This window comes from Thalia democratica, chromosome 3 (assembly GCF_965202585.1).
Source record: "Thalia democratica chromosome 3, ktThaDemo2.hap1.1, whole genome shotgun sequence".
Taxonomy (NCBI): Eukaryota; Metazoa; Chordata; class Thaliacea; order Salpida; family Salpidae; genus Thalia; species Thalia democratica.
In genome coordinates this window covers 25654919-25668587 of record NC_139167.1, presented here as the reverse complement: position 1 = coordinate 25668587, position 13669 = coordinate 25654919, and the positions used below count along the sequence as shown (strand labels likewise).

At 29.3% G+C, this 13669-nt stretch overlaps 1 protein-coding gene across 6 annotated transcripts in view; it reads left to right on the top strand.

The window, feature by feature from the left end:
- The window catches only part of LOC145831733 (protein lap4-like), a 97342-nt gene extending 83673 nt beyond the window's left edge, over nt 1-13669 (top strand). Inside the window, exons 29-38 of one of the 6 annotated variants that reach the window (XM_082939051.1) lie at nt 1651-1731; nt 2066-2146; nt 3100-3306; nt 7342-7611; nt 7915-8421; nt 9412-9570; nt 9940-10117; nt 10452-10539; nt 11105-11215; nt 12889-13669. In XM_082939051.1, the coding sequence (XP_082795177.1) occupies nt 1651-1731; nt 2066-2146; nt 3100-3306; nt 7342-7611; nt 7915-8421; nt 9412-9570; nt 9940-10117; nt 10452-10539; nt 11105-11215; nt 12889-13009 (1803 nt within the window). In that variant the 3' untranslated portion in view covers nt 13010-13669. Of the gene's footprint in view, nt 1-1650; nt 1738-2065; nt 2147-3099; nt 3307-4064; nt 4203-7341; nt 7612-7914; nt 8422-9411; nt 9571-9939; nt 10118-10451; nt 10540-11104; nt 11275-12888 lie in introns of all 6 variants that reach the window. The other 5 variants (XM_082939050.1, XM_082939052.1, XM_082939053.1 and 2 more) reach the window with 5 other exon arrangements.

The window sequence follows — 13669 nt, the reverse complement described above, 5'->3', positions numbered from 1 at the left end:
AAGTTTCACGTTGCAAATTTTTATGTTTTTTAAAGAACGCTTCGAAGGCAAAAAACAAGCTAAAACTTTTGTTTTGCCACTCTTTTCTTGCAGATTAAAAAAATATTTTAGCCTTCAAACGTATTTGTTTCAAATTAATGCTACAAGTCGTGATCCGTGTTCCAAGTATAACACAAAAATGCATAATGAAATCTTTTGAGGCTAAAAAAAAGTTTTCATAATAAACCACCGATTTGTTGTTCTGAGTTTTATCAAGCTTGACCTTGCTTGAACTAGCATCTTTTTTAAAGTTTTCTTTTAGCTTTTACCCTACTTGAACGAAATTTTGGCCCTTATTTCGGTTACTCAACAAATTTATTGCTTTATAACTGGTTAAGTTTTTCTTTTTAACTATTGCTTATGCTACTTTTATTCGCTATACTAGAAGTTACTTTCGAAGAGTTTTACGTTTCCATACTCTTTATATATATATATGACATTAACACATTATCATTTTGAAAACTAAAAGTTTTAAATCGATTTTTATTTTGCTAATTATTCAAAAATCTGTTTTATAAGTAAAACAGTATTACAACGAAAATTTCAGGTACTTAAATTTTTGCATTTATAAATTTTTCTAAGTACTTTTGATGTATTTTTATTATCAAATGATTTAATCTATTTTTTTTTTTCAAGTCTTTTACTTGATTAACACTATAGTGACTTAATTTTTTTTTTAACTATTTTAGATATGTTTATTTCAACACATCTTTGTGTAAACATCTTAACTATTGGTTAAAAATTTGCAAAAGTTTTATAAAAACCAGTAATCTGTTTAAAACTAAACTCTTAAAACAAAGTTTATAATGTAAAATTTTCTACACATTAAACGATATGAAGGCATATATACTCTATGCCTGAATTATTCATAAATTGTTTTGGTAAATAGAAAACAAACTGTTTTTATTATTAATCAGTGTTCCGCCAGTAAACTTACTTATTTCCCTACCCATTAAAACATGGGGATATCAGCTTGTCCATTAGACCAGAGTTTAAGTACACTCTTCATCCACATAAACATAAATACACTTTTTCTTTCATTATTCATGAATTGTTTTGGTTTTTTCCTTGCTCATCTGTAATGCATTTTCAGGAAAGTATAATCGAAATGTCAAAAACATTCGGTTATTTTTGCTTTAAAAATTCATCGAATGTTTATGCTAAGCGTTTTTTTAGAATGTTTTTGACATTTTATTCCAAGTGGTCGTTTGTTTTACGAAACATGACTAACAAACCATAACATGATCCCAAAAATTACATCAACATAAATTTCTTGCTTACTTGTAAGCAAGTCTTATGTAAGTCTTTGTGTTAAAAACTTTATGTCTTAATTGTTTTTTTTTAATACCTACTTGACAAAACGTGGATTTAAATATTGAATATTGATCTTTTACATAAATGTTTATTACACTTACAGTTTTATGATTTTTAAATTACAAACATGCAAATAATCAAACAAAAAGTTAACCTGAAATTTTTTTATTGGTTTTTAACTATGTAGCAAAATAACATCTTGCATAGAGTTATAAAGCTCCAGTGTTTTTTTTTTTGCTTGTTTATTTATAAATACTACAACTGCTTGTTATTAAACGCTTGTTCGCTTGCTAACAGCCCGCCGAGGAAAATGACGTCAGCGTCACGTCACAACAAGACACTGTTACGTCACAACAAGATCAAGACGATGCTGATCAAGTAAACGTTTGTCTCATGATTGCTAATAAAACAAATACTAATAGTACAGTTAAACTAAAACTAAAATGCTTTGTATTTGTTTATGTCATTTCATTTTTCAACTATGGAAACTTTTTAGTCGAGTTTTATTTGTTTTTTGCTTTGATTTTAAACAATTTTTAAATTTTTTTAAAGCTTTAAGGTTTTCATTACTACAATTGTAATAACTCAAGGCTGACATTAACAATATATAAAATGTTATTTCAACTACTACAAAATTTGTTGATTACTAATAACTATCTGGGGTACCTGATTTTTATGCAATGGTTTTTGAATTTGCTTAACAAAACAACAGGAATTGGATGAGAAACTAGCAAAAGCGGAAAAAGAAGTTGCAAATGTTGAAGTTGAAAAACAACCCGTTGCTGAAGATAATGTACGTTTAGAACATATTTTTTTAAAGTGTTCTTATTTCTTTGCTCAAACTTATAAAGTATTATTTTTTTATTTTTGCATTAAAATTTATTTTTATATTTATTTATTGTAAATAAAAGACCTATAACTAAAAAATAGTTGGTTTAAACTGACATTGTTTTTTAGTAGAAGGTTACTTTGTTAAGCTTGTTTAAAAACATTTTTATAAAAAAGCAGAACCATGACTATAAAAAAAATATAAGTTGTAATATTTGTTTATACTTTAAATGCTGTTGTAGTTTAACAAATACAATCTTTATTTGCAACCTTTTTTATTTTGTACTTGAATTTGTTAAAACGCTTAAGTTTAACAACAACAAAGAAACATGTTATTTTAACTATTTAAGAATTACTAGTTTAAAAATTAATGTAAAGAATACTATTACACCTCTAGATGTCATTAAGAGCTTTAATTCAAAACAAAGGTAGAACTTACAGGTTTTAAAACACACTGTTATATTAATTATGTTTTATTTATAACTTTGTTCTAGAAAATACCAGTACAAGTTTATACAGCCTGACATGAAACATGCATTTTTTTAAGACGTACTTTTAGCCTTTAAAAAATTAACCTTTTGACTTTTTTTAATTGCTGCAAATATTTGCACTTTTATTGCTGAAAATTGTTACATGATTAATTTACATACAAGTTTCATATGTCAAATAAGTACCATCAGTGTATGTTTCTTTAAGTTTTCGACTCTACATGAGCTTTCTAATACTTATTCAACGTTTTATGAAAGTTTTAATAACAATTTCTCTGTAAAACAAAGCTAAAGATTAACAATTCCTCAGCATGAGATTAATAAATAAACAAAATTAAGAAACCAAGTTATAAAAAACAATTAACAATTAAAAATAAAATATATAAGTACAATTAGATAATAAATTAAAAAAAACAATCATAAACAACAGATAACAAAAGAAGCGGCACCAGCCGAAGAATCAGCTCCGGAACCGCCCAAGGAAGAAGCGTCCGAGGAACCACCATCGCCACCCAAGGAGGAAAATGTAACGCCCACCAAGAAGTTCGTGAAGAAGGAGATTTTCTCCCCATTTGACGATGACGTCAAGCCTCTGACGTACAAGCAGCTGTCGGCGACTCCTTCGAGGGCCTCACAAGTTTGTTTTATTTTTTATTAAGAATTTTAATTTATTTTTATAGTATAAAAATAATGGAGTATATAAAAGAAGTTTTAGCCATAGAAAAATATAAATTTTGTTTCTATTTAGCAGATTATTGTTTTAGTTGTTGTTTTATTTTGAAAGTTTTTATTTTTGTTAGCCGTAAAAACTATAAGTCTAACTTTTCCAATAAAGTATAGGTTTTTGCAAAGAATTTCTAAACATATTATTGACTTACTAAAACTAGTTAATGTAGTTTTTGATTTATGTTTGATAGTTGTTTATTTGTAAACAATGAAGCACGATATATGTATCTTAACTTATTTTATACTGACTAAACAGCTTTTTTTTCTTATCAGTTTACGTAAACTAATTTTGTGCAAATTGTTTTGAAACATTATGTACGTAGTTTAAACAAGGTTATAAAATTACAAACTTGATTGATTTATACTAACTGTAGTTACTGATAATAGTTAGCTTTAGTTTCGCAATATCACATTATCTTGTATCAAAAAACTTCTCTAGACTAGCAGAATAAAGCAGATTTCAAACATAATTAATAAAAAAGTATAACTTTTGTTTTTACACATGTGCTTTTAATTTAGAAGTGGCTGTAAAGCTTTAGAATATTTAAAAAATATTTTTTTGCACTACTTTTGTTTGTTTTGCTAATATAAGACTTTTGTAAAAAAATATAACGTTTATTAAAAAAATTCAAAACTGATGTTTTATTTTTTCAAACATCCCACCAAAAGGAGGAGCCGGTGACCCACGTCAGCGCCATCAAAATTAGCATAAGTCCCCCGGCTGGCCCCCCTCCGCCCGTGGCCCCGAAACCCACGAGGACCAGAAGGCGGTCGAGGAACCAGTCCAAGTCTCCCGACAGACACAAGGTTTTGGGTCCCATTTGTATGCTGACATGAGACTAATTGGATTGAAACGATTAATTTGTCACTTTTTGTTTATATGTCTTTACATATGAATGGACTTCATAAACCCCTTAAACTAACATGAGCTTTATTGGATTGAAACAGTTAATTTGTCATCCATTCTGTTTCGGTTGAGAATGCACTCGTTTTTATGTATTTTTGAGAAAATACTACTGTAACGATGACAGCATTAAACTAACTTGATTGAAACAACTAATTTGTCATCTCTTTCTTTAATATTTAAAATTTTTCTGTTTTTGTGAGGTAAAAGATTTTGCATATATACATGTATAAATGTATGTATTTTACATGTATAAAGAGACTAATTAGATTAAAAAATACTTTGTCATTTGTTTTGTGTAATTAAACCAACTTTTTAGAGGAGTTATTTTAATCTTTAAAACACTACTGTAAGGTTGACAGAAAAAACTAACAGTACAATTAACTGGACTGGAAGACTAATTTATCATCTTTTGATTTAGTAAAAATATTACTTTTTTCTATGTAACATTCATTTAAAAAGAACTTATTAAGCTTGAAAAAAAAAAAAACTGATACATAAAACCAATTGGCTAGAAAATTAATTAATCATATTTTGTTTTAAAATACCTACATGTAATCAAAAGTTATAATTAAACGTTTTGAAACAAGTAATAAACAGAATAAATTAGTAGTTAATGATCATAATTCTTTCACTTTTCTGTTTATTGAAACAGTCTTTTTTTAAACTAACTTTAAGTTTGATTTTTAAGAATGTTTCAAAACATACATAAAATTTAATTAGCGTGTTTTAATGAATAAAAATTTTTAGTTTATATTTTTAAATTCAATTTTTTTACTAGTTATAAGTTATGACACAATTTAGTTTTTTAGTGCTTGAAAATTATAAAATAAATAACATTAACACACTGTTATAGTTGAGAAATATTATAAAAGTGGTATAATGAAAAGAAATCACAAGGAAATAAAAAGAATAAAAACTATTTCAAGTAAATAAAGAATTCAACTTGAATTTAACATTGTTCGATCAGCGTTACTTGAAAAACTATAAATATTCAATAAACTTCTGTCGCATGCAAAGTTATTTGATGAACTCATATATGAAAAACAATGCGATTTTTCAACAGCTTTTCATGAGAGAACATATCCGCATAGTTTGAATTCGCAACACACCTTTGTGTTATTATGCAGTAGTTATATGCTGCAGTTAAGCGCAGTTGTTCTAATTAAAATAACTCAGCCACTTTAGTTTAGTTGGTTTGCTGCAGTTACAGTTAATATTCTACGTTTCTTGTCTGTCTAATTTGTAAATAATATATATTTTTTGTATCATTTGTGTAATTACTTTGCTATTCAGATTTACCTTGAAACTTTGTTACAATTTTTGATTGAAACACTTTTAGTTGTTATTATTAAATAAACTAAGCTCTACTACTTACCGTGAGATGTAGTCAGCTTGCTTTTTTTACAATTGATATTTTACGATTTTGTCTAATGTCTAGAAAAGTATAATTTTTTTATTATTCTACCTTGGTGATTGTTTTACTTGAGTTTTAATTAATCCTGAGAGTTTGTTGTACTAATTTGATAAAAAGTCTAATTTTGTGCAAATAACTGCTTAATTTTTTATTGTTTTTATCGTTTTTTATTGAAAACATGTAACATCGTTTAATGGATTATAATATTTAAAAACATACTTACAACATCTCTTTCAAATCCTACTTTTACTTTAACAATACTGTAACTTTTACAACAAGCCTTTGTCTTGATTGAAATGTTTAAAAGTGGTTGTGTTTTTATACGTATTACCAACTTTAGTAAACACTGATTGATTGATTGTGCTGCCTTTATGATATCTGAAACCTTGTTTTTTAACATATTTTAAGTAAAGTTTAAAATTAACTACACTTAAAGATGCTTTACTTTTTTATATGATTTATACATTTGTAGGTAGTTGCTCACAAATGCTTTTTAACGGTTTGTATTTGCTTTAAAATGTAAGTACATGCAACAAAGTTTTCAACGTTTTGCAAAGTACAAGCGTTTGTAATAAAACAAAACAGTCACAACACCTTTGCTAACATTCTCTACCTATTCATTTGTTTCTAACGACCGTCGCAGTTGCTGCAATTTAAAACATGTTCCTACAAGTTGACTAGCACCGTCGCAGTTGCTATGATTATATATATATATGCTTGAAACGTATTACTACAAGTTGACTAGCACCCTACGGTGTCTGTTAGTTAATGTTTGTAGCTGCTCTCTGATGTAATTAACTGGTCTAACTGGTTTTGAAAACTTGCGGTCGGCAATCATCATGCAGCAAGGATAATTGTTCACACGTTCAACGCAACCTTTTCGATATTTTATGCATAGTTTTTAAAGAAACATTTTTTCTCTAGTTCTAGTAATTAGTTAGTCTAAGCTTTTTATACTTATGGCTTAACTACGTTCTAGCGTGCACATTTAATTTGAGAATCTTTACTAATTTTCAAACTTTCTTCCTTTTACTCCTGCCTTGCTAATTTGTTGTTCTCTTATGTATTAGTATTTTATTTTTAATGTTCAATTTTATAAGAATTATTTTTTTGCCAACTTTCTGGTAATTAGCTTTTTAAGTTAAGTTTAAGGCTTATTCAATTTTTACGCCTATATTTTAATGTGCGTATTAGATTTAAATATATTTTTTTAGCTATTAAATACTTTTCTTACCAAAGCTCTTTTCTTACTTTTTTTTGTTCCAACCTCGTTTTAATTTTTTGTATATTTATTTAACATGCTCTTGTTTATCTTTACTTATTTTTCCCCTTATTGATCTAACCAGTAGTTTTTAGTAATTTAGTGGCTTCTATATTTAAGTATGCAACTTTGGTAGGTGGATACACTCCTCTGCAATTTTCTCCTATCAACTGATCTTCAAAAAAAGTTTCAACTTTATGCATACCTTTTCTTATTTATACTTTTGCACCCTTAAGCTGCTAGTGTGGCCTCCTTTTTCTTGTATTCTAATATTTAACTTTTTAAATTTTTTCTTGTTTCTAACTCTAATCACTTATATTTTCATCCTACTTTTTTTCTCATTTCTGAATTTTGCACTCTCAAGCTGCCGGCGTGGCCTCCCGTCCAAAACTCTTCCTCATCAAGCGAGTCGGAAGAGGAGGACGTGGAGGAAAGCAGGAAGGAAGCGGAAGATCTCTTCCTCAGGAGGATCAAGCAGCCCACCGCGGCGCAGAAGTTCGTGCCAGCCCAAGCCGAGGTTGAAAATGGCGCAAACGGCGCAAAGTGCGCAAAAGTCACTCATCCGAAACGGAAGCTGAAGCTGGGCATAGGGTACAAGGACTTCGCGGCGGTGCCCAAAGTAAAGTCGAACAAAGTTAGAGGATTACTTTATGTTTTTTATCTTTCTGCTATCTTTACTTCTACACCGTTTTAACCTTTACTAAATTGCTTTAATCTTTCAAATATACTCTTTCCTTAGATTTTTTGACAAATTTTTTTTTTGTTTGATGTCAAAAATTTTTAAAGCTATACAACATTTGAAACATAATCTTTTATGAGGTTTTTTAATCTCATAGTTGTTTTTCTTGCAGTTTGTTTTTATCTTTACCTGTTAGACTTTTATTCTGTCTTTATTATTTTATTCATTTAACTTTTTTTTCTTTAAACTCTCCTTTAGATCTCAACGATAACCGAAGAGGACTTTGCCACATCAAGTTTATGCAGCGAAACAGAAAGACCCCCTTTAGATGTCGACCTCGACGAATCGGTCAAACAAAAGTCCATAAAGTACATCCAGCATCAACAGAAGCCGCCGAGCGAGCCTGAGAAACAAGTGGACGTCAGTAAAGACCAGTTTGAAAGCGTCAAGGAAAAGTCAGTGACGTACATTCAACATTCGCAAAAACCATCAAGTGAACCTGAGAAGCAACCTCTGGACGTCCAACCGGATCAGTTCGCGTCAGTCAAGGAGAAGTCGGCAAATTACATCCGGCACCAGGAAAAACCACCGAGCGAGCCTGAAAAGCAAGTGGTCGTCAACACTGATCAGTTCGAAAGCGTTAAGGAGAAATCGGAGAAGTTCCAGCATTCGAAGATGTCACCAGCGCACTCTGTGTCTTCGTTCGTGATGAGTTGGAAGACGGATTGCGTAGGAGGTGCAGTGGATGACGTGTTTGATGATGAGGTTGTTAATAAAAAAAGTATAATGTTCATCCTTTGACACGAAAGCGTTTGATGCTTTTTTACTCTACTTTATACTTTATAATATATAGTTTTAAAGTTGTTCACAATTTACATTGTATTTGACGCAATATTTCTTTTCTGTAAATTAATTTTGTTATGTGAATGTTTTTAATTTGCTCTGCTTTTGTTCCTTTTTGGGTCACAGAAATATTTTTTCCCTTTTACTTGATTTTTTGTGTTTATAATCAGTTTGGTCATTTTTTTTTATTTTAACTCTTTTAATTAAATTAGACTAAACGACTGGCATTAGATTTTGATACAATTGGAAAAAAAAACTTATAACTTTTTGCTGCTTTCTTTTTATTGTTTTATTTTTTGAATATTTTTTCTTTTTAACATTTGATAAATGTTAATTATTCAATATTTAATTTTATGGCATATATTATAAAAAGTCCATAGTGTTTCAAACTATTTCTAAAAAACTTGTAAAAGCAACAAAGCTATGACGTAAAGTTTTAAAATTGAAAATAAGTTGATTAACTAAATCATTTAGTCATACGTGTGAATTCAAAGTTATATGCTATTTCGGTTAGCATGAGTCATTAGGTATCAAAATACTTCAAGCTTTATCTAATTTATCATTTGTTTTAACTTACTTAACTAATTGCATGTTAACTTCAGTAATGAAGGCTAATTTCAGCTTTGTATAATGTTTAAAAAATTATTTTTAATGATCTAACTAAAACAACTTTGTTTTAAGAATAAAACAAAAAACCATTTTTCAAAGTGTGAAATGAAAGTTACAACATTTAACTTAAAGTTTAATTATGTTTATATATTAAACTAAAATCACTTATGTACATAAACTCAATATATACCAATAAAATACTCAAATAAAAACTAAATTATTCAACAAAAGTATTCAAGTACTGATTTCCAACCACAATATTAACACGCTTCATTAACCACGCTAACTTTAACTACCAAACAGAAGAACTCTCAGTCCGACCTGCCAACCACTCCAACCTCACCAACCGTCCAATCGCCCACCTCACCGCAGGTGGAACAACCGGCCATCGTGAACGTGCAGAGGATGTCTTTCAAGGACAGGCAGAAGTACTTTGAGCAGGAAATTCAGCAGCAGAATCAGGTTTATACATAGTACATTAACAAAACAATTAAACTCGTGTGTGTACTTTTGGTTGTTTTTGCAGTTGTAAAGTTTTTTGATTCACCATCAAGTACATATTGCCTAATTGCTGTTGTACAAATTTATTAAAAATATCAATTAATGGTCTTTTGGATTATCAACTAAAATAAAGTTAATACTTGTCAGTTTATATTTGCTGTAAAACTTGGACAGTTTCCATTTTAAATTTAAGTATTTGCTTAAATTTTGTAATTAATATCCCTTTTGTCTCCCTATTGTGAACTTTTATACTTTAATTTACAGCTCTAAAAATGTTCACTGTTTTAATATTAAATAGACTTTAGCAATTGACCTTTAATATTTTGTTAGCAAAGAAAATTGAGCTCACGGAGGGGAAGCAGTGACGTCATGTCTGTTACGAGCAACGGCAGCTCGTCCGTGTCGATCACGGGTAATTCCCTCAACAGAAATTCAGGTAATTCCCTCAACAGAAAGAAGGTGAGCCTGGTGAGCGATCAGGACCTGAACTCGATGAGGCAGGAAGAAGGTTCGTTTTCGATGTTTTTGTTAAGTTTAAAAAGTTTGTTGTTGATTGCCCCCATTTGCTTCTAAAAATTTAAATTTTACCGCTTTACTAATTAACAACCCTGGCAGTTAAAATCACCACTAGGGGGTGGTATTGCCCATTTTGGGAAATCCAGATATGAAAGATCAAGTCCTAAACACATGTAAATCAGTGATTTTTTTATATTAAGTACTTGTGCTCTTCTTTTTTTACAACGTATTAAAAGTTTTAAACTAAAATTATACAAAGCAAAACAAAACGTAATATTATTCTATACGATCAAAGCTCTTTGTTGAAAAGTAATTTCATTTAACAGCGAAGAAGCTGAACACGATATCACGTGACGAGTTGAGAAAATCAGTGATCAACGACGAAGACGACAACGAAGACGCTACCAGCCAAGCGTGAGTTTTTAAATTCTGTTAATAAGAATATTACAACTATTACTTTCTATATTACTTTGAGATTTTTTTAAATACACGATATTTATTTTATACGTAAAAAACCTGTTTACCAGCCAAGGGTGAGTTTTTAAATTCTAACAATAAGAGTTTTACCATTACTACTAACTATATTTATTTGAGGTAACTTTTTTTTAAATACATGTTAATTGTTTTATACGTAGAAAACCTGTCTACCAGCCACGTGTGAGTTTTTAATGCCTAAAAGTTAGTCAGCACCTGTGAAACAGTATTTTTGTCGTAGCTATAATCTGTCATAAAGATAAAACGTTTGATTCTTTAATACTCTTTAATGGCCCTGTTTTAATAATTAGTTACACATTACGTTTATAAAAAAAATAAAAAGAAATTATCTGTTTAATTGTACTTCATAATAAGATTTATCAGTGTTAACCAACTTCGCAGACTATCATTTGCTTACTAAGTGTCAAATTTAGTTGTAAAACGTTTTGTAATTTTTTTGAATGTGCGAAAAAGTTTTTTTATATAAAATATTTGAACTCTACAGATCATCGAGACTCCACTCCTCCACATCGGCGGACAACATCGAGAGAGCTCTGTCGCCTTCCGAGAGAAGAGCAATGGAGGCTGAGAAGAGGAAGCAGCAGAGGATGGCAAAGTTTAAAGAGCTTTATACTGCTACCGAGAGCGACTTTCTGTAAAATCTAATAAAATGGGGTTAATGTGTAAAGTTTAGGGTCATCTTCGTCGTGCTTTGACGCCATGTTTTCTCAATGAGTTCCATTTATGACATCATACATGAAATTTATGACATTTATTGAAAACTTATATTTTCACTGTTTTTGTTTAAAGAGCATTATACTACTACCGAGAGCGACTTTCCGTAAAAACGTTAAACGGGATTAATAAAAAGGGCTAGCGGTTTTTTTTTTGTTGTGACACTCATTCGCTTACAGTTTCATTTTTAGGCCATTTTTCAAGCTTTGATCATAGAATTTTTTTTTGATAAAAGGAATACTTGAGATTTACAAATTTACAATTTGATAGTGTAAATTTCATGCGTGATTTTCCTTTTGCTACTACAGTGCTTATTCACTTATCCGAACATGCTAGGATAGACTTTTCTATAAACATGTCCGGATAAGCATTTTACCGGATATATTTAGCTAATATATTGGTGTCAAACAAAAATGTCTGTGTTTAATATTGAAATTTTTTTGAATTTTTTTCTCGACTTAAACTGTCTGGATAATAAAGCTACCGGATAAATGAATAAGTATTGTACTACTACTAATAGCAATCTGTTGTAATAAAAGAAAGGGTTACACACAAGTTGAAACTAGTGTATTTTTTGACATGCTTTAGCACCTTGTTTCCTCAGTGAACCCATATGGTACCAGATCATATAACTTTTAAGTTTTGTTAAATAGTATTTGTTCCAAGGCCAAGTTTCTACTTTTTGTTACGTAGCAACTGACCTTTACGCTCAGCCTTTTTGGCTATTTCACTTGCTTTCTGTTTCGTTTTAAAAATCATCGTTTGTATACTGAAAATTTGTTTATTGCAAACAAATATAAGCAAATTTGCTATACATCTATCGAATATGCTATATATCGAACTATAACCGCGTAATTAAATGTTGCTTTTTATCTTTGCAGGCTACTTTCTATACAGTTTACCTAAATACTTTATACACTTTCTTTACTTGTTTTTGATAAAATAGTGTATTAAGTTGCAGTTTCATGTGCTAATCCAACTTTCAATTAGCAGAAGTGAAAAGTTAATACACATAAAAACTTAATCACTTTATCCTAGCAGACAACTACTTTCGAGACATGCTCTTATTTCATAATAATCAATTAAAAAGTCTGAAGATTAATTAATTTTGTCTGTATTGTCTTTAATTATAAACTTTAGTAAAAAAAATTACATGGAATTAAACATCGCGAAAACCTAAGAATAATATACAAACAACTGACTAAATATTAAAACCAAAGATTTTTTTTGAAACTTTTGTGTTATAAAAGTCTTCTAATTAAAGCTGATTATTCTCTCATACAGAAACCAATAAACCAAAAAATGTTTAAATTTTTTCTCATTTTGCTTTTTAAAATTTAAAAAAACTGTTTGCACTAAATTAGTTTAAATCTTGACTAAAATTTTCTTTAGTTAAAACTTGATAAATATTTAAGAAATAAAACAGTTTATTTGTAATTAAATTTGTTTTTTTAAGTAATTAAACATTTTTATATTCCAGAAACATCTAAATTTGTCATCAATTTTTGTATAAGTTAGAATAATTTTAGATGGTTAAACTTTATTGTCTCGCAGATTCAAGTCATTGGAGGCGGAGGCCCTTCAGGCGCAGATGGTCATCACCAAGGAGAAGATGATGCAGCAACGTCACAGTCAGTCAAGTGACGTCACGATTACATCCCTGAACAACCCCTAAACGTTTCCCGGCAACCGACATCAAACGGGAGTTTATATGGGGTCCACTGGCAACCTCAAAACTCCTTAGCATCCGCCATTGTTACATCAGAGGGAAATTTTTGAGGGTTTATTCTGACGTCATAATGTGCTTTCGTTTTTGCTGCTTCGTTTTTTTATTAATAAATATTTTTGTTGCAGCTAAAATAAATAATACTAAAAAGGAAAGATGTGCAAAAATATGTTTCACCTTGATTTTGTTTTTTTTTGAATAAAAAAGTTTATTTTAAAAGTTTTGAATTTTTAAACAGTTTTTTTGAAAAAAAATATTTTTGCTTTTTTTAAATCTTTTTAGATAATAGCTTTTTTTTTTAAATCTTCAACTTTTGATTTACTTATATTGAAATTTAAAAACTTTTATTTTTATTTTACCTGATCTAGTTTAGAAGGTGCTGGGATAGATTTAGTACCTTTTTTGTTTGTTCTTTATTATTTTAATATTTTTTCTCTTGCGCCTATATATTATTTCAAAGTTTTAATTTTTTTGTTTTCACTTTTAGATAGTATTTTCACCATTTTAGTTGTACTTTCTTTTTTAAATAGTTTTTCTTTGAGCTAATTTGTATTTGCTAAAACAGCTATATCTTTCATATAAAACTTATTGAAATACTTTTCTTTTTCA